Source organism: Oncorhynchus clarkii, chromosome 6, assembly GCF_045791955.1.
Source record: "Oncorhynchus clarkii lewisi isolate Uvic-CL-2024 chromosome 6, UVic_Ocla_1.0, whole genome shotgun sequence".
Taxonomy (NCBI): Eukaryota; Metazoa; Chordata; class Actinopteri; order Salmoniformes; family Salmonidae; genus Oncorhynchus; species Oncorhynchus clarkii.
Genome location: NC_092152.1, coordinates 35,865,360 through 35,892,316, shown reverse-complemented (window position 1 = coordinate 35,892,316; position 26,957 = coordinate 35,865,360). Strand labels below are relative to the sequence as shown.

Here is a 26,957-nt window from a genome sequence, read left to right as displayed (position 1 = left end):
GCACAACAAACATATTCTATTAAACATCTATAGAATCCATGGCTTGCTACATCCCACCTCCCAGGCTTTGGCTCAGCCCTGAAGGTGTTTACTGCAGTAGTATTGTCGGGTGGATCATCTGCAGCAACCTATTTCCACACTTCCCCTCCTATGGAGGCAACCCGGAAGAGTATACCCCAGTTCACATGGGTGAAAAACCCCCGTGAAGTGTCCCGCACACAGATTGGCAGGTTACACCCCCCCCCCCCCCCCTTAAACCCGAATGTAGGCGTTACCTTACAAAACATTCAGGATGAGGGCACTCACCACAGTATAGAGCTTCTCAATACAAACGAGGGGGCTGTGGAATCAAAAAGAGAGGCACATTGTGTGCTGGGAAAAAAAGAGGAGCTAATTAGGTTTTCTGGTGGTGAAGTTCTGGAGAGAGAAGACAGGAGCCATGTTAGACACAGACACAGGCAGACAGACAGACACACGGCCGGACAGAGAGAGCGACAGACACACACGGCCGGACAGAGAGAGCGACAGACACACACGGCCGAACAGAGCGACACACACATACACGGCCGGACAGAGATGGACAAAGCTGCTTCTGGGTTCTGAGCTGGCATGACCTAGCCCTGCAGATGCTTGCACAGGAGAGGCCCAGCTATAATTTGAGGCTGCATCTTGGGGAGCCCAGGTCCATGTGTGTACAGAACGTGTGAGCGAGTGCCCATGGCACACTGTCTCACAGGTGTCCAATGCCTTGTTCTGACCACGGACATATAGCCACTCTGTGAGTAAGTCATTTCCACACCACAACATGGTGGGTGGACAATAGCTTTTCTTTGAAAACTTTCCGTCTAAGTTGGTTGGTCTCATCTCTGGAGTTCTGACGATTTTTGAGGGGTAGTGTAAATAACTAAATAGATCTATCTAGCTGTTCTACTCTGGTTTTATGGAGAAGCGGGCATGGGACATTTGTAGAGTGAGGCATGAGTCTGGAAATAACAGCGCGCAACATACAGTACGACAAACAAAAACACTTCCACAGAGACGCACAGACTATACAGTAGCTCAATGTTGCCCCATTTCAAAAGTCTGCACTTGAACACAAGTCTCTTTAATGTCTCTAGACAAAGATGCGATGAGAAATCCTCTTCTCATTACACAGTAGACAGAATAGATCCAGCCAAAACTGGGTGTATCCTATGCCCTTCATTAGTGCTAGAGAGGCCATTATCATCCTGTTAGGCTTTAACATGAGTGACGTGAGAACATGAGAGCGAGATCCTGCTCCCGTCTCCCGTGACTCCTGGCCGGATGGTTAATGACACTAATACCATGCACAAGAGGGCATTCATACGCGTCTTGTCCTTCTCCAGACCTGTTCCACTCCAGACCATGTCCAGGAGACCACCAGCCTCAATTAGCTCCCAATGGCCTTTAAGAGACGTGGCGCGTGAGGGGCTGCAGAGGAGAGATGGTAGAGAGAGAAATAGCGGGGCAAAGAAAGGGAGACTTGAAAAAGTGAGGAAGAAAGGAAGAGAGCTGGGGAGAGGTGATGGCAGAGTTTGAATGCTTGGAAGCCAGACTGAGGAATGTTAGCTGGCTGCTCGGTGACCCCCTAACACTCCCTGCAGGCCAGAGAAACAGTGAAGTGGTGGAGGAGCATACACACACACACACACACACACACACACACACAACAGCTCACTTCCCACTCCTTCACAGACAGGAACAAACCCCCAGATGGGACAGGGAGGGGCTTGCCGGGATGAAAAGTGAGTCTTATTGGATTAAAGCGTCTCTTAACTATACTGAAGTGTGATGGAAAGAATCTGGGGAAACTCTAGGTGGTCTGTGTCAACAAGCTTTGTTTGCTTAACTTTGAGGACCTTAGCTGGGTTTATTGCGTGCGAACTCGTCGACACGTCCACATTTTGGAGGGAAAGGCGCCTTTTGTCCGGCCTCCCTATAGTCTCAGCATGTCAGTTGGTAACCCACGGCAACTCAGAGCAGCACCAGCCATAGGGAAATAAATACAGTCTCAGACTGTAGTGACGCCGGCAGCCAAAAGCTCCAGCTACGAAAATATAAGCTGTGATTTGTCAAAACAGGGATGTTGTTTCAGCGCAGATAAAAATGGGAATATCATTCTTCTAATACATATTTTCTCCCACTCAGTCAAAGGGGTACAGACTGAGCACAGACATTGCAGTTGCCAGACATGAAAGTACTTGAAGCTATTTTGGTCAATACGGAACAATACCGTGATTCACTTGTAGAACAACAATGAGTGCCCCTTTTAAAAAGTTGGCTCTAACGGAGGTCTTACTGACAGATATAACAAAGGCCATGAGTGGGCCGACATCTCCCACAGTCTCTAAACAACCCAGCCTGGGCCGGGTGGTCTTAACTTAAGCGCCGCCACCTGTTCTGTCTATCCCTTCACTTCAGCAGACAGACCTGTCTGTGGCTGGCACAGTACCAGCGCCACCACTAACTGCACCATGCTCCACTTCCCATTCCATTACAGATTTCAAACAAATGTAAAAACATGGAAGGTGGAATGCTGAACTAAGGGAGGTGGCGGCATTTACTGCAGCTGAACCAGGAATCATCCACCCGGCAGCCATTACAGAGCAAAGCATGCAAGTCTGCCTTCATTAAACTCAATACATCCCTTGAGGAATGTGTGACTGGCGCGCCGCTCCATTGTTCTGCCGGGGGCCCTCTGGGCACGGGCCGCGCCCATATCAAGAGAAGATAAGGAGATGAGTAACAATGCAGTGCCATCACACGTAATGACATATGACAGCTGGCCCAGAATCTGGATGACTCTATAGTTAGGACTGTAGGAACCATTGTAATGCTAAAGAAATGACAAAAAACTAACAAAAAGAAAATCAATCTTTCTCCCTTTTATGGGTTTATTAGGCAGTTCTTCGCTGGCCGGCTGAGGCTGAACTCTTGCCACTAATTAATTAGCATGTGTTTGTGCCGACTGAACGGTGGAAGTGGCTGGGGCGGGTGGCTGGAAGGCTGAAGGGGAGAGGGGGCCTGGGGACACTGACTCTGTGGCCTCCCTCGCCCTCCGACTCTCTGGACCTCTGCCACCAGTAACGGGCCTCATTGTCTGGGTCTAAAAGGGGAGTGAGGTTTCCAACAGCCTTCTAATGAACCACCGGAACCAATCAACACATCTCAACTGCCTTTCTGTTCGGTCTGGAAGTAGCAAAAAAAAACGTCCACATTCCAACATAATGACCAGACAGGCCAACGTTACAAAACCAACCGCTGCAATCTACGGTTTGAATTCGTCCGTCAAGACAGTTTGTGCCAACGATGGACGTTACAAAACCCTTTCAGGCTGGTGACTGGGACTGAGTAATAGCCTGAAGACAGTCGGGCTGCTGTGATCATTCCAAACACTACCTACTTAAAAACAGAAATGAGTAGAGAGCCCTCCCTTGCTCACCCGATGCTGTGCTCCACCACATGGCTGTGCTAATCTGGAGTGCCTGGCCAGGCGTACAGAGCCCCGCTAAGGAGCTGTCAGAGGGGAGCATTAAATCCCAGAAGACAGCAGCCAGAAGACAGATGGCCTGATGGAGGATGGAGGGATGGATCGATGGGCCGTACCCGCCCCTCTACTCACTACCTTCCTTCGGGAGCCATCATCACAGACAGAGGCAGGAAGTGCATCGCACGGATCATCCAAAAATTCCAGACGAAACATGATCCCAAGCAGAGCTTCTTCTTCTCTAGTTCTGGTCTGGTCCCAAACCCCGGGGGGCATGTTGTATGTGGTGGTTAGTGCTTGAGGGGGGGAGCATTTGTCCTCATGTTTCTGGTTGAAGGGAGCCGTATGAGGACTTTGACCTCCCCCCTCAGGGACCCTCTCAAAAGATCCCCAGCTGCAGGAGAGGGGGGGTTCTATAGGGCCTATAAATAACTGTCCAAGAAGCCCCAGTTCTTTTCAAAAAGGCAATACTTTAACAGATCGGGGGAGTATGAGGAAGTAGTAGGTTAGTCATGCAGAGGGAAGAACAGAACGGGAGGGGGGGGATAAACTTCTACTTAATCTCGGAATCGATCGCTGTGGTCAATGGCAACGCTAATGTGCTCCTCAGGACAAGTGGCACACATCACGTCAATCTATCAATCCCCTGCTAATCCCATATAGGCTACCTCCGGATATGTTTGTCTTTTCAGGGTCCCTCTGATGCACTTGAAGATTGGCTTTTTCCTAGGCGGGACATTCATTCCTTACTCTCAATGTTTTCTTGAGTTTGAGTACTGGGCTACGAAAGTGGTGCATTGAGGAAAATCTAGAATTCAGCATGACGTCAATGAGCGTCGGATTCTTCCGACCATACAATGATGCATCACCATCACGACCGTAGCTCCCCACGACGAGGAGTAAACACTGGCTTGTGTCCCAACTGGCCCCCTAACCCTATTCACTTCATTGAGTCCTGGTCAAAAGTAGTGCACTGAGGGAAGTTCACTATATAGGAAATAGGGTGCCGTTTGGTATGCACCCACTGCCTTTCTCTGGGCAAGAGAGGGGGGGGGGGGCTAATGAAACAAGGTAAACTGGCTACCAAACTCCTGCAGCCTGCTAGTGTCATTAATCACAGAGCTCAGGGTTGAGGTCCTCATCCACTCCGGTAGCAATGGCTCTGCCCAAAAACTGTCACATATGCACCTTTCGCCCTCACCCGCATAGACCAATTACACACACACACAACACACACAGAAACGTTTCATCTTTTCTTTATCAGCCTCTGCATAGGGGTGCAGATAGAGTTGGGGAAATGGTATGTAAAGAGAACTTAACAGCAATCGAGGCCCAATAATCCACTCCCTTCCCTGGCTGGTGTCTACAGGACAGATGTAGGCTATGATGGGGCCTCGGTCTGCCTGTCCACTCCCTTCCCTGGCTGGCGTCTACAGGACAGATGTAGGCTATGATGGGGCCTCGGTCTGCCTGCCCACTCCCTTCCCTGGCTGGCGTCTACAGGACAGATGTAGGCTATAATGGGGCCTCGGTCTGCCTGCCCACTCCCTTCCCTGGCTGGCGTCTACAGGACAGATGTAGGCTATGATGGGGCCTCGATCTGCCCACTCCCTTCCCTGGCTGGTGTCTACAGGACAGATGTAGGCTATGATGGGGCCTCGATCTGCCCACTCCCTTCCCTGGCTGGTGTCTACAGGACAGATGTAGGCTATGGGGCCTCGGTCTGCCTGCCCACTCCCTTCCCTGGCTGGTGTCTACAGGACAGATGTAGGCGATGGTGGGGCCTCGGTCTGCCTGCCCACTCCCTTCCCTGGCTGGTGTCTACAGGACAGATGTAGGCTATGATGGGGCCTCGGTCTGCCTGCCCACTCCCTTCCCTGGCTGGTGTCTACAGGACAGATGTAGGCTATGATGGGGCCTCGGTCTGCCTGCCCACTCCCTTCCCTGGCTGGCGTCTACAGGACAGATGTAGGCTATGATGGGGCCTCGGTCTGCCTGCCCACTCCCTTCCCTGGCTGGCGTCTACAGGACAGATGTAGGCTATGATGGGGCCTCGGTCTGCCTGCCCACTCCCTTCCCTGGCTGGTGTCTACAGGACAGATGTAGGCTATGATGGGGCCTCGGTCTGCCTGCCCACTCCCTTCCCTGGCTGGTGTCTACAGGACAGATGTAGGCTATGATGGGGCCTCGGTCTGCCTGCCCACTCCCTTCCCTGGCTGGTGTCTACAGGACAGATGTAGGCTATGATGGGGCCTCGATCTGCCTGCCCGCTCTCTGCCTGCTGTGGTTGTATATTCTGGGGATTGTTGCCCTGTTATCTGCCAGATCTAAAACAAGTCTGTCGCAGGCAGGGATCCAGCAGGACAGAGAGATCGAGCCAGCCTGCCGGGTAGAGAAAGGAATGGAGGAAGACTCTCAATTCCCCGAAACACACACACACACTCACACACAGAGTGTTTATGGTGTTGGAGGCAAGGAGATTATAGGAGGAACTTACTACTCTCATTCCCACAGAAACAGGGCTAGCCTTATCCCCAGAGCAGGAACGCACTAAGTATATAAACACTGCAGGGGACACAATGGCTGCTCCTCAGTCACTCCCCTTCAGTAATGTGTGTGTGTGTAAGCTGACTCAGTCTCTGTGGCCTCATCTTAATGATTTATTTCACAGTCAAAGAGAGAAAGAAACAACACTTTCAATCACCCAGTGCCCATTGACAAGCCATTGGAGGTTGCAGGCTTAGCTTTTCAAAGTGTAACCGACAAAACACAGTGCAATGTGTAATGTAGGCTTTGCATGAATGTATGCGCGCATACAGCGCGCGCACACACAGTGTTGAACAGGCCCTGCTCTAGTCTGGTGGATGGAAAACAGACAGATAATAAGGCAAACGAACAATCTCATTCATGCGCTGCATCTTTTATCTGCCGACACTGTTTATTCCCAAACACAAGACGGATATGAAAGGATCCATCTACAGGCCTGTCATTGCTCACCTTTTTAATTCCGTCAACCAATGACAAAAGCTTGGCAGCTGCCGGCAGGCAGAAGCAGGGGCCGGCAGGCAGAAGCAGGGGCCGGCAGGCAGAAGCAGGGGCCGGCAGGGAGAAGCAGGGGCCGGCAGGGAGAAGCAGGGGCCGGCAGGGAGAAGCAGGGGCCGTACAAGTCCGCATCCTAAATTGCACCCTATTCACTACTTTTGACCAGGCCCCAAAGAGACGATATATGTCAGGGGAGTCCGTAAGCGAGAGAGTGAGTGGGGTAGTAAGTGAGCGAGCGAGGCCAGGCATGGCTTATATCGGTCACCTTGTCAGCCTGCCAAATGGGTTACGAGAGTGCAGCCGAGGCCTCTGGGGCGCCCCCCTGGGTAAGGTGAGAAGAGCATGGCATGTCCCCCTGACCCACCTGCAACATCACAGGACACTCCAGATACCTGATGGCCAGGCCAGCAGCATGTTAATTCTAAATGCCTGTACCAGAAAGGGGAGTGTGGGAAGAGGGTCAGCTGTTCCCGTAAGTCCAGCTCCGGTTACCCAGCCCTGACACCCACTCAACCCAGGCCAAGTAGGTAGGCGGGGATGGTTGGAGGGGTGGAGGGATGGGGAGAAGTTTATGTCACATGGGTTGTGCGATAAGAGGTGTGGGAGGGGTTTGGGTAACATGGGCAGTATGGGGGGGGCACCAGGCCATGCCACCTGGAAGGAGTCAGAGGCATCTCCAAGCCTCACCTTTCCCTCCCAAACTCCCCCTTCCTGCTAGAACAGCACTTATGACCAAACAACATCCCTTGGCATCTTCCATCTCCACCAGCCATTCACTGTTTGCACATTTGGGTCACTGATATTTTGTGGCGGAACAATGGCGCTCCTCACGCTCTACATGTCTTCAAATCCTGATCTGTAGGATGGAAGAGAACAGAGGAGCGCAGCCTTCCACCAGAGGCAGCCTGAGCAGACAGACAGACAGAGGAATGGAAATCAATAGAGGGGATGGTTGGTTTTAATTTAACCCAGGAACCAAACAGAGTCTGAGGAGGGAAGTCTTCGTTAATACATGTGAAACCCCCATAAGCTGCCTGAGACAGACAGTCCACAACACTTAATACCAGACACTACGTCTCTGGCTGAATTCTAGATGAATTATTTTTTGTCACTCCGGCGGTTTCTCCTCACTCAGCCATTGACAGGGGGAAAAAAAGTCTGGTTTATGTTCCAAATAGCATCCTATTCCCTTTATAGTGCTTTTGACCAGGGCACATAGAGCACTGTACTATAAGGGGTATAGGACGCCATTTGAAACACAGTGAGATTCTGCAACTATAGACCTCAGAGGAAGATAATTACTATTGGCTTTTCTGAATATTTTTGTTTTCCTTCACTGTGAAATCTCCCATTCTCCACCAGGGTGAGACGTAACGCCTGTACAAGCAACACAGGCTATTCCAAGCGAGGGAGCAACCCTTTGGTCTGCAGAGAACTTTTAAATAAGGCAAGTTTAAATATAACTCCGCATGGTCAGACCGACCAAGTCCTCAGTAGTAATTGAGGGCTGAGGGAGTAATCTTCACCGGGATTCATTTAACATAAGCCCTGCTGCAGTTACTGCTGCTTTAAGACGGGTTCAGGGCACGGGAACATCTGTGCAGTAGTACTCTACTGTCTACTCCCCATGCCTGCCCTCTGCCCTCTCTGCACTGTGATCTACAGCCGGTGTAGCCTGACCAGACCATCACAGAACTATACGTCATCAACCTATAGAAATAGACTCTGAGATACCAGATCCCCACAGGGTACATCACAGCTGAAGCTCAGGGATGGGCGTGGAGGTCAGGGGTTACAGAGACCTTCAACCGCTTGCCCTTAAAAAAGGCAGAGGTCCCTTAAACACCATAACAAAAACAACACTGACCCCTGGGTAACCCATCCATTTAGGGCCTGGGGAGTGGGTGTATGTTACAGGGACAACCACCCCTTCAGCAGGTGTTCTTCTCCCTGAGGATTTTGAAGTCGGAAGGATAGAAAAGGTCAGAGGTGGATCATGATGCCAGCGCACCCTTAAGCATGACAGGCATCTCTGACGGCAACAGAGGTCAGGGACACGCAGCATTCCGCACATCTACACACCATTTTAGGACCGCTCCCTAGAGAGGTCACACGTTGGTGACACTAGGGTGTCACGGGTGAGTAAGCCCCTGTAAGATCACTGGAAACACACACAGTATAGAAACACGGGAGTCAAAAAGGTCAAACGAACACAAGGTTAGAAAGAAAATACAATCATCATAATTTTGGCTCCAACCCGTTATCAAGCATCAGCCATCCACAGGGCAGCCGTTAACAGATTATCACAGCAAAGTGGAAAGTTGACAGAATGTTTCTCTCCACCAGGCCAGGTTTTATTTTTTTAATTTTAACTCCACCCTCTACCCTGTCCCAATATGTACATGGCTCTGGGAGGAGAGGAGCTGACTATGAGTAGTTGACTTCATTCAAAGCTAGCCTTCCTCTCTTTGAATCTCAATCTAGTATTATTATTTTCATTTATTTTTTTTATATATATATATATATATATATATATATATATATCTCATCTGAGCACTGCCAAGCCTGGCAGAGAAAATCGCATTCTCACAGCGTAGGACACACGTTCAAATAATATATTATAGAACACCAACAAAGGCACTAAAAATCACACTAACAAAAGCACATTCCTCTGGTAACGGAGCCAACAAAATGGCTAGAGACTATCAGCATTGGAGGATTGGGGTCAATTCCATTTGAATTCAGCAAACAAGCCAAATTCCAAATTGTCCTTATTGAAAAGCATTGACATTTCCATATACTTCCTGAATTGACTGGAATTGAAAAGGAATTGACCCCAACCCTGCTGCATTGACCCTTGTCATTTTAGTTTTGCACTGAGTATGCACACTCACAGGACTCTACACACCCACACTTCATTTGCTTCCACATTCCTACTGACTTTACACACAATTGTCATATGCGCTGCTGCTACTCTGTTTATCACACATACTGGTGCTTAGTAACCATACCCCAGTCTCCCTGCACATTGTAAATATGGTATTGGCACTGACCCTGGAACGAACCCTGTATATACACTGTAGCTTACTTATTATTTCTCGTGTGTTTTGTTCTAATTTATTTTATAGTACTATTGATATTGATTGCTGCATTGTTGGGAAAGAACTCGCAAGAAAGGCATTTCACTGTACTCCTGCACGTGGCAACAAAAAGTTACTTGAAATGAAGCCTTATTGTGAAAACCAAAAGGCTGAAATAGTTGTCCTCTCCCGACCACAGCTTCAGTTGGCCTTTATAGGGGGGGTTATAAATCCAGTCTTGGGGGTCACCCTGCCTCTGACAACCAATCGTCACAGAGAAACTTCCACCGCTCACCCCAAATGTGATCCAAGACATCACATAGGGCTACTGCGTGTCATCAACGGAAGTTGATATGTGGATCATCTGGGAATCAGAATGTTACTGACAGACTGGAAGTCTCTGGCAACGTGGGTGGGTCACTCATATATCATACTGATGACTGCTCACCAGACTGAAGACCCGTCTATAGATATCGGTTCGCGCTTCTCAGAATGCACTACAGCCTACAAATAGTGTAAATAAATAGTTAATTATGTAGGATGAGCAAGAAAAGAACCCGGTAGGGAGTACAGACTAGTACACACACACACAGATGGACATGCTCCTCATGAAGGACAAGAATGCAAGAAAGTGATTATTGCCAGCTACTAAAGATATTTTTTAGGAAGCGGATGTATCATTTGACCTTCCGACAACAAAGCCTCACATGAAACATCTAACCATCTACAAGCCAGCACAACGACCATATAAGAGGAAAACACAGGAGAGAGAGAGAGAGAGAGAGAGAGAGGAGGAAAGACAGATTAATTGGATAATCACAGTACTAACCTGTTTCACTTCAGCAGGCATTGTTCAAATCCCTTTCTTAAACCTCGAAGAAAGCAGAGAAATTTCCTTCTTTCCAAAAAGTTCTCTCCTCGCTTGTCCCTTGTTCCTTATTGGCGTGAGTTAACCCGTGAGCGCAGACGCAGCTCAGAGGAAGGCAGCCATCCTTTCCCCACGCTGTCGCTCGCTGACACACACGCTCACACACTTCCCCCCTCCCTCTCTCACACACTCCAAATCCACTCAGAGGGGGAGAAAAAAAAAGCTTAGTCTTTCCTCTGCTCAGCAGAGACGCTGAAATGTTCAGGACAGTAGACTACAGCCACTCTGGACAAACCAAAGAGACTAAAAAGTCCCCTTTGCCTCTGACGAGTCAGACTACTGTAAAGGATGGGAAGAAACAAAACAGCACAACAGTTACCCAGAGAGAGGAACAAAACCCTGAGTTTCAGAGAAAATGGTGAAGGAGGAGGGGTGCTGGTGAATAGAATAGTTTCCAGACAGGCAGCAGTTGCCCTGTGTTCTGAGTGTAGCTGCTTCCACACTCTGCTCTCCCTCTGACTCCGACTCTCGCTCACTCCCTCTTGCAGCATCTATGCAAACGAGGGTCCTGACAGGGGGAGTGGGAAGTGGGAGGAGGAGGGGCAGGGGGCTGAGACAGACAGACACAGCTGGAGCAAACACACAGAGAGCCCTGCTCTGACACCACCCCATCGACCAGAGGAGAGAAGGAGAAAGAGGGATATCAGAGTTTGGCCCCCAAAAAGAGAGCACCTCACACTGCATGTTTTTACACACATTATCAACCCTCACTCTCACCCTTCCACTCCACACCTTTCTCTCCAAACTCCTTATGATTCCTTCACTTCATATGAGGGGGGGAAACCGCCTGCGTGAAAGAATTCAGCTATAATATGTTGACCCATTGTGAGGAAGAAAGCTCATCTAAATCACGTAAATGTACTTGGCGAAGACTCAGACAGGAGCTCAAGCAAGGCAACTTTGTGAAGACTTGACTACACTTTGGGGAAAGAAAATCCAACAGAAAAAAATACCGAAATCCTCAGGAGAAAGGGAAATGGCTGAGGTTTGCATTCCCCAAGCTGCATAGCATTATATTAGTTCACTTCTCTATGATGAACTCCTGAGCTAGTCTAAAAGAGAGATGGTTTTTACATCAAACCACCGTCTGCACCACCATGCCCCAGCATTTATAATCTTCAAATAACACATTTCATTATTTACCCAACAACATACCCTTCGTAATATTTTCATATAACCCGTGGCACGGTGCTAGGCGCACCGCAACACTGAGCTATACATTTTTCCGTCGCAGGTAATCAAACCCACTTAGTTATTTTCTTGTCTGTCTGTCAGTATTAGGCTGGGGAACATATGGGGAAAGGGTTAAAGCACAGAAAACATGTCTCACACTGACAGACAGACACCTCAGATGAAGCTGCATCTGGTAAAATCATGTTTTCTTCCCTCAAGATGTCAGAGAAAGAGGAATAAAAAGGGAGAGAGGTAGTGAAAGAGGCAGGGAGAGAGGTAGTGAAAGAGAGAGAGAGAGGCAGAAAGAGAGAGAGAGGCAGAGAGAGGCAGAAAGAGAGAGGCAGAGGGAGGCAGAAAGAGAGAGAGGCAGAGGCAGAAAGAGGGAGAGGCAGAAAGAGAGAGAGGGAGAGGCAGAAAGAGAGAGGGAGAGGCAGAAAGAGAGAGAGGCAGAAAGAGAGAGGCAGAGGCAGAAAGAGAGAGAGGGAGAGGCAGAAAGAGAGAGAGGGAGAAAGAGAGAGGGAGAAAGAGAGAGAGGGAGAGGCAGAAGAAGGTACACCTATAGCTTATCTCTTGGTAGTAGTACGGTAGACAACTTTATTACTGACCTCAACCCTGAATCTCTCAAAGCATTCACAGTCAACCTAGTAACATCCCTATCAGATCACAGCAAAATCACAATCTACCGTATTTGAACAGAGCAATCCTCAATCATGAAGCATCAAAGCCAAAGGAACTGAATAATATTTAGAAATGCTGTAGATGGAAGGAATAGTGTGTGGAAACCTACCAAAAAACAAGGCAACAACAAATTCAATTCCTTTCAGACAACTTCCTGGACAAAACATTCCACTGTAATAGTGAAGGTGTAAACTTAGCAGTAGAAAACCTAAACAGTATATTTCACCTCTCAGCTTCCCTATCAAATCAAGAAATGTCAAACAAAAAACCCAAAAGAAAATTAACAATGATAAATGGTTTGATGAAGAATGCAAAAACCTAAGAAAGAAATCGAGAAACCTATCCAACCAAAAACAGAGAGACCCAGAAAACCTGTGTCTATGCCTTCACTACAGTGAATCACTAAAACAATACAGAAATAAACAGCACATCAGAAATCAGCTCAATGCAATTGACACTTCCTTTCCTCAGTGAAAACAAATAGGCTTTTTACCAAATGACCGTACGACAGACCACACATGTACCCTGCACACCCTAACTGACTGACAAACAAACCAAAACAAAGGCACAATCTTCTCATGCGTTGTTGATTGTTTAAAAAAAAAAAAAGCATTTGACTCAATTTGGCCTGAGGGTCTGCTTTACAAATTGATTACAAACATTATTAAATACATGTACACAAACAACAACTGTGTGGTTAAAATAGGCAAAAACACAAATTTCTTTCCACAGTTTGTCAGACCTGGGCCCTGACAGTAAATCTCAGTAATCCAAAAATAATGATGTTCCAAAAAAGGTTGTCGCCAGGACCACAAATAAAAATGCAATCTAGACACCCTTGCCCTCGAGTACACAAAAAAACTAAACATCAGCACCACAAGTAACTTCCACAAAGCTGTGAACAAGCTGAGAGGCAAGGCAAGAGGGGCCTTTAATGCCATCAAAAGGAACATAAAATTTGACATAGCATTTAAGATTTGGTAATTATGGTTGTGAGGTCTGGGGTCCGCTCACCAACCAAGAACTCACAAAAATGGGACAAACAGCAAATTGAGATTCTGCATGCAGAATTCTGCAAAAATATCATTGTGTACAACGTAAAACACCAAATGCATGCAGAGCAGAATTAGGCTGATACCCACTAATTATCAAAATCCAGAAAAGAGACGTTAAATTCTACAACCACCTAAAAGGGAAGTGATTTCCAAACCTTCCATAACAAAGCTGTCACCCTCAGAGAGATGAACCTGGAGAAGAGTCCCCTAAGCAAGCTGCTCCTGGGGCTCTGTTCACAAACACAAACACACCCCACAGAGCCCCAGGACAGCAGCACAATTAGACCCAACCAAATCATGAGAAAACAAAAAGATAATTACTTGACACGTTGGAAAGAATTCACAAAAAAAACTGAATAAACTAGAATGCCCATTCTCCCCATTATACTTTACTTAATTTATTTAAATCTGTTAAATGAGTGAAATTAGTTTTGGTATAGTTTAGGTTCAGTTTCAAAGCAATAATCATCCAGATAATCAGCTGGGCACTGTCGGGAGAAGGAGTGAAGCAGGCCCTACTGTCGGGAGGAGGAGTGAAGCAGGCCCTACTGTCGGGAGGAGGAGCGAAGCAGGCCCTACTGTCGGGAGGAGGAGTGAAGCAGGCCCTACTGTCGGGAGGAGGAGTGAAGCAGGCCCTACTGTCGGGAGGAGGAGTGAAGCAGGCCCTACTGTCGGGAGAAGGAGTGAAGCAGGCCCTACTGTCGGGAGAAGGAGTGAAGCAGGCCCTACTGTCGGGAGAAGGAGTGAAGCAGGCACTACTGTCGGGAGGAGGAGTGAAGCAGGCCCTACTGTCGGGAGGAGGAGTGAAGCAGGCCCTACTGTCGGGAGGAGGAGTGAAGCAGGCCCTACTGTCGGGAGGAGGAGTGAAGCAGGCCCTACTGTCGGGAGGAGGAGTGAAGCAGGCCCTACTGTCGGGAGGAGGAGTGAAGCAGGCCCTACTGTCGGGAGGAGGAGTGAAGCAGGCCCTACTGTCGGGAGGAGGAGTGAAGCAGGCCCTACTGTCGGGAGGAGGAGTGAAGCAGGCCCTACTGTCGGGAGGAGGAGTGAAGCAGGCCCTACTGTTGGGAGGAGAAGTGAAGCAGGCCCTACTGTCGGGAGGAGGAGTGAAGCAGGCCCTACTGTCGGGAGAAGGAGTGAAGCAGGCCCTACTGTCGGGAGAAGGAGTGAAGCAGGCCCTACTGTCGGGAGAAGGAGTGAAGCAGGCCCTACTGTCGGGAGAAGGAGTGAAGCAGGCCCTACTGTCGGGAGAAGGAGTGAAGCAGGCCCTACTGTTGGGAGGAGGAGTGAAGCAGGCCCTACTGTTGGGAGGAGGAGTGAAGCAGGCCCTACTGTTGGGAGGAGGGGCAATGGGGAAAACCATTTAAAAAAATGACATGCCCTCCCAGAACTGGTTGTAACGCCAGTTCCGTTTGTGATATTAAGAATCTAACACTGCCAGTGTGTTATATAGACTTATTTAGGAAAAGTCAAGGCATTTTGTAATTCTTGAGCAGTCAAAATGACTGCTTTAGCGGTTCTCGCGTTAAAAGGTCCAATGCAGCCATTTTTATCTCATTATCAAATAATTTCTGGGTAACAATTAAGTACCTTACTGTGATTGCTTTCAATTAAAATGGTCAAAAAGAAACAAAAGCTTCTAAGCCAAGGTTAATTTCTTAAGCAAGACTTTAGGACTTTCGGAGGTTGGGGAAAACAGAACATTTGCTGTTAATGGCAGAGAGGTTTGGAACACTATTTCTTACTGGTCTATTAACTCATTTAATCACCAAAACAGGCTGAAGTTTCAGGTGGTCTTTTCAAACAGATATTACACTAAAAGGGCATTATCATTTTGACAATTTTACAGCATTATTCCAACCTCAGCATGGAAATACACTGAGCATACAAAACAGTCACCAGTTGAATCCATGATCCCTTATTGATGTCACTTGAATCAGTATAGATGAAGGGGAGGAGACAGGTTAAAGGAGGAGTTTTAAATCTTGAGACAATTGAGCCATGGATTGTGTGTGTGCCCCATTCAGAGGGTGAATGGGCAGGTTATGGTAGTAGGTGTCAGGCGCACCGGTTTGTGTCAAGAACAGCAACTCTGCTGGGGTTTTCCACGCAAAACAGTTTCCCATGTGTATCAAGAATGGTCCACCACCCAAAGGACATCCAGCCAACTTGGTTCCTAATGTTCGGTATACTCAGTGCATATAAAACATGGGGAAAATCACATTTTTGACTGCACTGGGCCTTTAACACTCATCAATCCAATACCTTGATAGTTGAATAGAATGATTATGGCACTCTTTGAACAAGCCTATACAATCAAACTCCTTCCAAATGTCTTCCTCCCTCCATTCTCTCTCCTTCTCCCTCATTCTGCCGGCTCTCTTTGTGTCTTTTCTTTCTCTGATTGTGTGTGTGTCGGTGGTGGAGTCCCCAGGCGGCCACACTACACAGGTCTGGCAAAACGAGGCCCTGGGAGAGCGCAAGAGAGGCAAGGAAAGACAGGAGAGAGAGAGAGGGACAGAGAGAGTGAGACTACAGTCGTAGCTCCTATTCGTTGCCACATTCTTCCTCTGGCAAAAATTATTCTCTCCATCCCTCCAAACGTTAAACTCAAAGACCCTGTGAGAGACACGGCATGTGTCCACATGCCAGACCTGACTACCACTCTGCCCTGCAGTAATGCCTTAGCGTGCTAAGTCAAGAGGCCCAGGGTTTGTTGCTGGCCAAGAGAAGCACATAACTCACTCTCTCACTCAGACCAGCCCCAACCCCAGGCCTAGCCCCAACCCCAGGCCTAGCCCCAACCCCAGGCCTAAACCCACTGGGTGGGTGGGTGGAAGTGGTACATGGGGCTGGGCTGCAACGACATGAGTGGTATGACTGTATACCGAGCTCCTGGTACATATAAGCTGCCTTCACTGTGAATCCATTCACTGCTGGGCTCTGTGGTCCAGTTAGTCTACCCACGTGGTAGTGGCTAGGCCTATGAGCTTTCACATCGTGTCAAGGATTCATGTTGAGGCAGACAACATTTGTCTTGCATGTGTACTTCTTGAACCCAACATATTGATGGAATACAACTTCTGTTGCTGGTTTGCTGTGCAATTTACATGCTTGTAACTCATGTAGTAAAAATGTCGCACAAGTACCTGAAACGTATGAGCATAATTAAATTGAGGCTTTGAAGATCCAAACACCTCTAAACTACAAAGCACGCGGAGCATTTCCGACTGGTTTCAATTTAGTCCTCCAATCAAGGGGTGGTGGGGGTCAGTTTCCAACCTTGTTTGGTTATATACACAGCTAGTCAGAGGCAAAAAGGTCACATTCCTGGAGTGGCACGGGGATCTAATAAAGGAGAGAGGACACCCCCTTATTTTAAACACATGGGTCGTTGTGACTAACTCTGACTCCAGGATCAGACAATCACGACCATTGCTCCAACAGAGAGAGAAATTTAATGACCAGACAGATGTGTCGCTGCTCAACCCCCAAAATACAGACTTTCTATGAAAGGGAGGGGGGGATAGAAGCCATTTTTAGAAGCACTGTGCTAGTGAATGTAATAGTTAAATGGATTGTGATCAAATGGCAGGGGGGTGCACAAGGACATTAAGGCTTGATGGGCTGATCAGAAGGATGACGGTCTGAGCCTCACCACAGGAATATAAAAAGCCTGTCGTACAAAAGGCATCTCTCCATCTTCCTTTCTCAGTCTCTCTCTCCCCCTCTCCCTCCCCCCTGTCTCTCATGAATACAAGGAATGTGCCCATGTCCTCCTATGTTAGCCATGCATTGAGCTGGGATACAAAGAGGGCTTAGCCCCTCCGCAATCACCACTGTAATTCATGGACCAGCGACTCAAGTGTTGAGGGGGGAGGGGATAAAATACAGTATACACGGTAGTATAGTGTTGCCTGGCTACCAAAACTCCTTGCAACCGGACAAACGCTACGCCACACCACAGGACGTTAGCTTCTTCTCCTCAATGAGTCTGGATCGGAGTACCTCCGACGATTTCTAGACGGTCTGATTGGTTGGGCCAGAGCCAAAACACACATGGGAACATCCGAACGCTGATGACTTTGTTTTGTACAACCCCCCCCCCTCCCTCATTTTGACGTCACCACAAACGACTTCAACGACGGCAGTCTCAGACTGTAGTATGTAGCGAACATAGAGCCCCGGAAGAATTCACTGAGTCGCAAGGCAAAGTATAGAGCCCATTTCTTTCTATGCTTAGATTCAGAAAGCGTAGCCAGGGGGGGGAAAGGGGAAAAGTAAAAGTGATAAACTTGCACATGGATTTACAACTGTGAACCCAATGGAGTCTGAATGTCTTTCTACACAGAAGTACAATGTGACTGTTACAACCGGGCTACAGAAAGAGATAACAGCCCCAGAAGATGTGGGCCACATATAGAAACAGTGCAGCCGGGAAGCAAATACAAACAAACAATGCAGGAGTTTTCACACACAGGTAATTACGCATTTACGGGTGGCGAGAATGTTCCTAATGACAATGGGAGGAGAAAGGAGGGAGAGAGGGGTAGAGGGGAAAAAGGTAGGAGGAATGGTATGGGGGGGACTGAGGTTCATTGTTAGGCAAGTGATTTACGAGAAGTCGGGGGCTCCTAGGCTCTGCCAGTGAGGGATATATCTGCCTGCGAAAGCTATAGCACTGTGCTCGGGGCCTTTGTGTCCATTGTGGCATGGCCAGTGAGGGTGTGTGTATGTGTGTGAAGAGTGATGCGGCGCCATCACCGGACCAGACTGAGGCCCATATCTCACCCACAGAACACACCAAGACCAAAGGATGGACTGTTCCTCTAAAGCAGTGGTACCCAAACTGTAGGGCGCGCCCCAGAGTGGTCAGCGGGGGCTTGGGCCCCCCCCCCCCAAATTATTTTTAAATAAAATAAATAAACATTTAACTTCACTAGGGTAGGGGGAAGCATTCGGAATTTTGGATGAAAAGCATGCCCAAATTAAACTGTCGGCTACTCAGTCCCAGAAGATAGGATATGCATATAAATAGAATTGGAAAGAAAACCCTCTAAAGTTTTCAAAACTGTTAAAATCATGTCTGTGAGTATCAGAACTGATATGGCAGGCGAAAACCTGAGGAAAATCCAACCAGGAAGTACTATTATTTTGAAAGGCTGTTTTTCCATTGAAAGCCTATCCACCATACAAAATACTTAGGACCCAGTTCACAAGCTCTGTGCCTTCCTCTACATGTGACCAGTCTTTAGGCATTGTTTTACTCTGAAAAATGAGGGAGATACAGTACGTTCAATCAGTGGCCAGTGGAAATTTCCATTCATCAGCCATGCGCCCTGATCGTAAACGTGCCTTTGTTTCTCCTTTCCTATTGACGAAGCTTTTGTCCGGTTGAAATATTATTGATTATTTATGACAGAAATAACCGCATGTTTCTACTAACTTTTACTGTACTTTTTAAAACCTTTCAACTTGGAATTAATGCACGCGCCTTCTGCATTCGGATTACTGGACAAAACGCGAACAAAAAAGGTTTTTGCTCATAAAGAGGGACATTATCAAACAAAACAAACATTTGTCTAACATGGAGACCTGGGAGTGCCACCAGATGAAGATCAAAGGTATGTGATTAATTTTAATTTTAATTTCTGACTTTTGTAACACTCCTTGGTTGGAAAATGGCTGCATGCGTTTCTGTGGCTAGCTAACATCATCGCAAAGTGTGCTTTCGCCGTAAAGCGTTTTTGAAATCTGACACAGCGTTTGCATTAAGGAGAAGTTTATCTATATTTCCATGAAAACACTTGTATAGTTTATCGATGTTTATGATGAGTATTTCTGTCATTTTATGTGGCTCTCTGCACTTTCACCGGATGTTTGTTTGAGACGATGCATTTCTGACCACAACGCGCCAATGTAAACTCTGATTTTTTTATATAAATATGAACTTCACCTTACAAAACATACATGTATTGTGTAACATGAAGTCCTATGAGTGTCATCTGATGAAGATCATCAAAGGTTAGTGATTAATTTTATCTATATTTCTGCTTTTTGTGAATGCTCTTTTTGGCTGGAAAAATGGCTGTGTAATTCTGTGAATAGGCACTCACCTAACATAATCGTTTGGTTTTCTTTCGTCGTAAATCCTTTTTGAAATCGGACATGGTGGCTGGATTTACAACAAGTGTATCTTTAAAATGGTGTAAAATACATGCATGTTTGAGGAATTTTAATTATGGGATTTCTGTTGGTTTGAACTTGGCGCCCTGCAGTTTCACTGGCTATTGACGGGATGGGACGCTACCGTCCCACGTACCCTAGAGGTTTTAAGTAACTCAGTCCGGCTTTAAACTTACTCCTGAAAGTTGTAATAGCAGAAATTGGGTAGTGCATCATCAGTTCCTCTTGTCATGTCAGTCATTGCACTCCTTAGTTATTTATAACTTGCAAGAAATGTCCAGATCAATTAGCCCATGTCAGCTAAATTGTTTTACTTATTTAAAAAAAAAATGGCCCATAGATATTGTTGTCAAAAGTTTGGTCACCTGCTCTAATGGAATCTCACATGCCTTTGAAAGCTACACAACATTTGCAGGGTAGTCGGTAGTGCACCCTGCCCCAGCCCATCTCACGAGCTATACCGTCTTAATACTAAACCAGATCAAACACTACATAGCGAAAGGATGTACATGTTAACGTTATCTGGGATTTAGCCATCATCTTCAATATTTCTGTTATTTGTGGGTGTGTGTGTGTGTGTGTGTATAGAGATGAGCTCTGTGTTGGACGGTAGGTGTTCCTAGATGAAGGTCGACACTAGCGTTGTTAGTATCGGTCTTAAAAATAAATGAGTGACACACGATATAATTAAACTCCCAGTAAAACACCAACTTTTCAGCATCACTGTGTCTTCTTCAGGGTCATACCAACTGAGCCAAACAAGGCCATAGTGTAGTATTAATGAAATGAGGTCATCTCTGTAGACTAGGCCAGACAGAAAGGGGTGGGCGCTGAGTGCTGTCTGACAGGCACCATTCTGAGGGTCTCCATGTGTCACCACTTGACCTTTCACGCCTCGATGAGACTGCTCCAGGCAAATATCTATTTACCAAAGCAGGAGAAACCGACATGGACTGTGTCCAAAATGGCACCCTACTCCCTATATAGTGCACACATTTTTACCAGGGCCTATAGGGTCCTGGTCAAAAGTAGTGTACTAGAAAGGGAATAGGGTGCCATTTGGAAAGCACACATGGTTTTAGTGTGTCCCTGGTCGAACATGTGAGAGAGGACTGAAAGACATGCTTCGTGTCAGTGATTCCTAGTCGATGATTCCATTATACGCCGTCTGACAGCATTGTCTTGATATTCTTGAGAAGAAACCATTAAAAACACACAGCACATAGCTCTTCAGTAAAGGGTTCAATCATGATGAGTGAGGATCAAAAAGTCTTCGGAAATATGTCTTGGGAAATCGGCTGACGGGTGTTAAATATTTCCACCCATAACATTCCTGATCCACATCGACTGTAACACAGCACGTGACGATAACATAAACTCTTCATGAAGTAACAACTCACCACACTGGATCATGTTGTTTTGTCTGTCCATTACCCCAAGCACTTCACTGCACCCACAATAACATCTGCTAAATATGTGTATATGTGACCAATACAATTGGATTTGATTTAATGTAGCAGTGAACAGCTAAAGCCAGCCAGCTAAATAGGGATGTAGATGCTAGCTAAACCCAAAAGCAGTGAATTATTTCATGTTTGTGTTGTTTTGACCATCATGCTGATCTAACGCTCTACAGGAGACTCATGAATCATACAGAGGAGCTCTGTAGAGCATGATCAAACACACCTGTGAACAGCAGGATCAGGGTGGGTCTCTTTCCCTTCTCACCTGATGATCAGACAGTCTTTACAAACCTCCGTCTACTCTGGGGATCCCAATAACCCACTGCTGACATTGCGTTCGTACAAGCATCAACTCTTACCCTACGAGGTCCAGAGGCCTGCTAGTTCTGTTTTACCTGATAATTAATTGCACCCACCTGGTGTCCCAGGTCTAAATCAGTCCCTGATTAGAGGGGAACAAATGAAAAAACTGCAGTGGAACTGGCTTTGAGGACAAGAGTTGAGTTTGAGGGGTATAAACCATTTTGGTCATGAATTTTGGAAAGTTTGGTACCACCTTGTCAAAGGCTTGCATCGAAAACAGCAGAACGAGAGAACAACAAGGCAGGACAGAAAACAGTGGCAGCTGCTAGCTATAGAGCCCAACCCCTCTCTGGAGTTGGAGAGAGCTCTGTCTAAATCAATTTTATTAAGAATGTACTCGGTGTTCCATTAATCAGACTGACTGCTTCTCCTCTCTGACCCCAACTCTAAATAACAGATGGGCCCATCGATTGCTACCCCTTCGCTGACGACTGGGAGCCCCCGAGCAAAAGGCTGCTGACCCCCGTCCCATTTAATCCATCATGCAGGGAGGAGACAGGGGATGTGTGTGTGTGTGTGTGTGTGTGTGTGTGTGTAGGGGGGGGGGGGTTAGGAGAGTTGGATGCCTTACTTTGTCCGAAAGAGAGCCGGGTACATTCCTCCATTCTCCATCCTCCAGTGCATTCAGAAAGTTTTCAGACCCCTTGACTTTATTCACATTTTGTTACATTACAGCCTTATTCTAAAATGGATTACATTATTTTCAGTCTACACACAATACCCCATAATGGCAAAGCGAAAACTGGTTTTTAGAAATGATTGTTAATTTATTCAAAATAAAAAACAGAAATGACTTATTTACGTAAGTATTCAGACCCTTTGCTATGAGACTTGAAATTCATCATCCTTGAGATGTTTCTACAACTTGATTGGAGTGTATCTGTGGTAATTTCAATTGATTGGACATGATTTGAAAAGGTACACCCTTGTCTATATAAAGGTCCCACAGTTGACAGTGCATGTCAGAGCAAAAACCAAGCCACGAGTTCGAAGGAATTATCCATAGAGCTCCAAGGCACAGATCTGTGGAAGGGTACAAAAATAACTCTGCAGCATTGAAGGTCCCCAAGAACACAGTGGCCTCTATCATTCTTAAATGGTAGTTTGGAACTACTAAGACTCTTACTAGAGCTGGCCACCCGGCCAAACTGAGCAATCAGAAGGGCCTTGCTCAGGGAGGTGACCAAGCGCCCAATGGTCGCTCCACAGTTATTCTGTGGAGATGGTTGTACTTCTGGAAGGTTCTGCCATCTCTGCAGCACTCCACCAATCAGGCCGTTATGGTAGTGGCCAGACGGAAGCCATTCCTCAGTAAAAGGCAGATGACAGTCTGCTTGGAGTTAGCCAAAAGGCACCTAAAGACTCTCAGACAATGAGAATCAAGATTCTCTGGTCTGATGAAACCAAGATTGAACTCTTTGGCTTGAATGCCAAGCGTCACATCTGGAGGAAACTTGGCACCATCCTTACCGTGAAGCATGGTGGTGGCAGCATCAGCAGTGTTTTACAGGGGCAGGGACTGGGAGACTAGTTAGGATCGAGGGAAAGATGAACGGCGCAAAGTACAGAGAGATCCTAGATGAAAATCTGCTCCAGAGCGCTCAGGACCTCGGACTAGGGCGAAGGTTCACCTTCCAGCAGGACAACGACCTTAAGCACACAGCCAAGACAATGCAAGAGTGGTTTTGGTACAAGTCTCAATGTCCTTGAGAGGCCCAGCCAGAGACCGGAATTGAACCCGATTGAACATCTCTGGAGAGACCTGAAAATAGCTGTACAACAACTCACCCCATCCAACCTGACAGAGCTTGAGAGGGTCTGTAGAGAAGAATGGGAGAAACTCCTCAAATACAGATGTGCCAAGCTTGTGGCGTCATACCCAAGAAGACGCGAGGCTGTAATCGGTACCAAAGGTGCTTCAACAAAGTACTGTGTAAAGGGTCTGAATATTTATGTAAATGTGATATTTCAGTTTATTTGTAATAAATATGCAAACATGTCTAAAAACCTGTTTTTACTTTGTCATTATGGGGTATTGCGTGTAGACTGATGAGGAAAAAAAATACATATTAATATATTCTAGAATAATCCAAATGTTGAACAAGTCAAAGGGTCTGAATACTTTCCCAACGCACTGTACAACCTCATGGTGTAACGTAGGCTCCGTCCATGGTTCAGCCAGCCAGATAGATAAATAAATAGATAGATAGAGCTCCTCAGGATGAGCCAGCTTTGCTGCCAAGCCAAGCATGCGGGTGCCTTCTGCAGCCCTTGGGGCAGACGGCGGAGCAGCCAAACCACAATGATGATCAACACTCCCGTCCTCCACAGTCCATTCCACCAGGTAATTACATGTGGATGATTAAATCATGGTTATTCACCGAAACAGTACAACAAAATATTTGTAAAAAATGTTTTACTAAAAAGGTCATTGCGGCCCAGCCAATTTGCTGCAGTGTTTACGAGCGGTTTGGCGCGAGCGGTCCAGACTGGTTCACTGTGAATGAGCTATGTTTAAAGAGTGGTGGGGTGTGTAAAACGTTGAGCGGGCCTGTGTGGTGCGGCCCGTTCCACCCAATTGACCCCACGATGCAGAGAGACAGGTGACGGGCCACAGCAGTTAGCCAGCCGTGAGTGATGGGCTGGGCTGCCATGCTTGAGACTTAATCATCCCTTATGCCATCTAAAATGGCAACGAGCCAGAGAAATTAACGTTGGCACAATCTGTGAAGAAGAAATACATTTTGGGTAGAAAATTCTAAAAGCAGTGCATGCATGGAAATGCCCATCCGCAAGGGTTAGTACACACACATACCTGTTCCTAATCATTTGGTTTCAAAACCAAGACCGTGAGCAATAGTCTTCTTTCTGTATAAGATCTAACACTTGACCTTAAGATTTAATGACAGAGGAAATGGCGGCAGTAACATTTCCCTCCCTTGGTCTGTTCATGCGGGATTTTGCTCTGTACTGTAAATCAAATGGGCATTTCGATGACATTTCAGCGGATCACGTCTGCCTCACTTCACATCTCCTTTCACACACCCCCAGCCAGAGAGGTCCGTACTCCACTCCCAGGCCCAGCCAAGGCGCGTCCAAGGCCCAGCCAAGGTGCATCCAAGGCCCAGCCAAGGCCCGACCAACACCCAAACGTCCTTCAGCCACAGGCAGAATTGTATGAACAGACACGATCCAATCAGCAGCAAGACCACAAAACAATATCAAAAGAGCACTGGGTAGAAGGAGATGGGATCACCACATCACATTATAATGATTACATCACTATCCAGGCAGCACAACAGATCAGGAATAACATAAGGGCTTGGATCAGCTGCCAGCCGCCCAGGAGAAAGAGATGGCGTCACCACACGTCGCCTTGAGAGCAATGAGCCAAATACATATGGTGGTGTAGAGCGATGGAATGAGAGCAGCCAGAGCAGCTCAAATGGAGGGGGACTAGATAGTCGGAGTAAGCAGGGAGTTAGGGGGAGGGGCAGGCGGGGCGTGCTGGCATGATTTACCTGCATCACCACCTGCTGCCAGGCCAGGGGTTGGCTGTTGGGTGGCAGGTTAGCATTAGGCCCAGTCCCTCCCAGCCTGTCGGCTGTTATGTTGGAACGCTCCAGCTGCAGGGAGACGTTGCGTCGCTCCTCCTCCAGCGCCCGGGTCAGACGCTCGAAACGCGCCTCCTGCTCTTTCACCGAAGCCAGAATACTGGCGGCCGAGCACACCTCATAGTCCTCCATGGCTGAGGGTGGCCGGAAGTTGAGTCAGGGGAGCAGGGCTAGATTGGACTGAGCTGAGCTTTAATAGGTAGGTCAGGAGGGAGGGGATGGAGAGAAGGAGAGGGTCACCAGGTCATTACAGACACTCAACCTGTCTGACAAAGTTGCTTGATGGCTGTATTCTACCAAACACGAAGATGCCCATGAAAACAGAAGAATACAATTTTTAAAAAACACTTAAATTCAATTGTGTTGTGATTGTAACACCAATTACAGGGAAATGAGGGTATGTTCCAAGGGTATGAGCCAAATACACAGTCCCACATACGTGTCAAAACATGGATGAGCATTGCACACAATTGCAACCAAACAATCTTCAAAATAGACAATTGGCGGTGGTTCAGGATGAGGTGATTTTCCTCCACAAATGTCTGTCTTACTTCACCTGGTAGTTCCATCAACGCAACTGCTGATTTCCAGTACATGCATTGATGCATGTGGAAGACACCCACTGTACATTTCCACAGGCATACACCCAAGATGTGCATGCTCCAACTTGACTTGCCAACCATGCCTATGATACTGTTCCCATCACGAGCTTCCGTAAACAGACACAAAATGATGTATAGCCTATGTCATTGTCAAACACTGGTATCAATAATGGAAGGTGGAATGATATCAAGGGAGTTGATCACGTAACAAATGAGAGTAAGGATACAGTACATCAAGTGTCATACACATAACTGTGCACACAAACACACACATGCACAGGGTGTTATAAATACACACCTGGTATATTGGTAGACAGAGCAGTTAGATAACAGACATCCCCCTCTGTACAGACACGGAGTGGAAGAGCCTGATAGTTAGAAGGAAGAAAAACTGGGAAAAAAAGGGAAGAGAATGAGATTTCAGATCAGACGGGTTGAAACAGATATGACAGCATTGTTTTCAAGGTCCAGAAAGTCAAGTGGGGAAAGAGATACATCACTGAGCAATAACAAACTCATAACACATGTTGTATTCAGTCTGAAACCACACAAGGACATCTATCAACTCAACTTTGAACTAACTACAGAGGGCGAGCGAGCGGGCGGGAGAGCGAGCGGGCGGGAGACCGAGCGGGCGGGAGAACGAGCGGGCGGGAGAACGAGCGGGCGGGAGAACGAGCGGGCGGGAGAACGAGCGGGCGGGAGAACGAGCGGGCGGGAGAACGAGCGGGCGGGCCGGCAAGCTGGAGGGCGGGCGAGCGAGCTGGAGGGCTCGCGAGCGGGCTGGAGGAGAGCGACCTGGAGGAGAGCGACCTGGAGGAGAGCGAGAGAGCGACCTGGAGGAGAGCGAGAGAGCAACCTGGAGGAGAGCGAGAGAGCGACCTGGAGGAGAGCGATAGAGCGACCTGGAGGAGAGCGATAGAGCGGCCTGGAGGAGAGCGAGAGAGCGACCTGGAGGAGAGCGAGAGAGCGAGCTGGAGGAGAGCGTGAGAAAAGGAGAGCGAGCGAGCGTGAGAAAAGGAGAGCGAGCGAGCGTGAGAAAAGGAGAGCGAGCGAGCGTGAGAAAAGGAGAGCGAGCGAGCGAGCAAGCGTGAGAAAAGGAGAGCGAGCGAGCGAGCAAGCGTGAGAAAAGGAGAGTGAGCGAGCGAGCGTGAGAAAAGGAGAGCGAGCGAGCGAGCGTGAGAAAAGGAGAGCGAGCGAGCAAGCGTGAGAAAAGGAGAGCGAGCGAGCGAGCGAGCGAGCGTGAGAAAAGGAGAGCGAGCGAGCGG

At 47.5% G+C, this 26,957-nt stretch overlaps 1 protein-coding gene across 5 annotated transcripts in view; it reads right to left on the bottom strand.

The window, feature by feature from the left end:
• Positions 1-26,957, bottom strand: part of LOC139411065 (splicing regulator ARVCF-like) — a 232,947-nt gene that overhangs the window by 93,180 nt on the left and 112,810 nt on the right. Inside the window, exons 4-5 of one of the 5 annotated variants that reach the window (XM_071156879.1) lie at positions 25,988-26,080; positions 24,995-25,277 (exon numbers count right to left, since the gene is read on the bottom strand). The exons of 2 other annotated variants lie outside the window; for them this stretch is intronic. In XM_071156879.1, the coding sequence (XP_071012980.1) occupies positions 24,995-25,219 (225 nt within the window). In that variant the 5' untranslated portion in view covers positions 25,220-25,277; positions 25,988-26,080. Of the gene's footprint in view, positions 1-10,459; positions 11,066-24,994; positions 25,278-25,987; positions 26,081-26,957 lie in introns of those variants that run through there. 2 more of the 5 variants (XM_071156880.1, XM_071156883.1) reach the window with 2 other exon arrangements.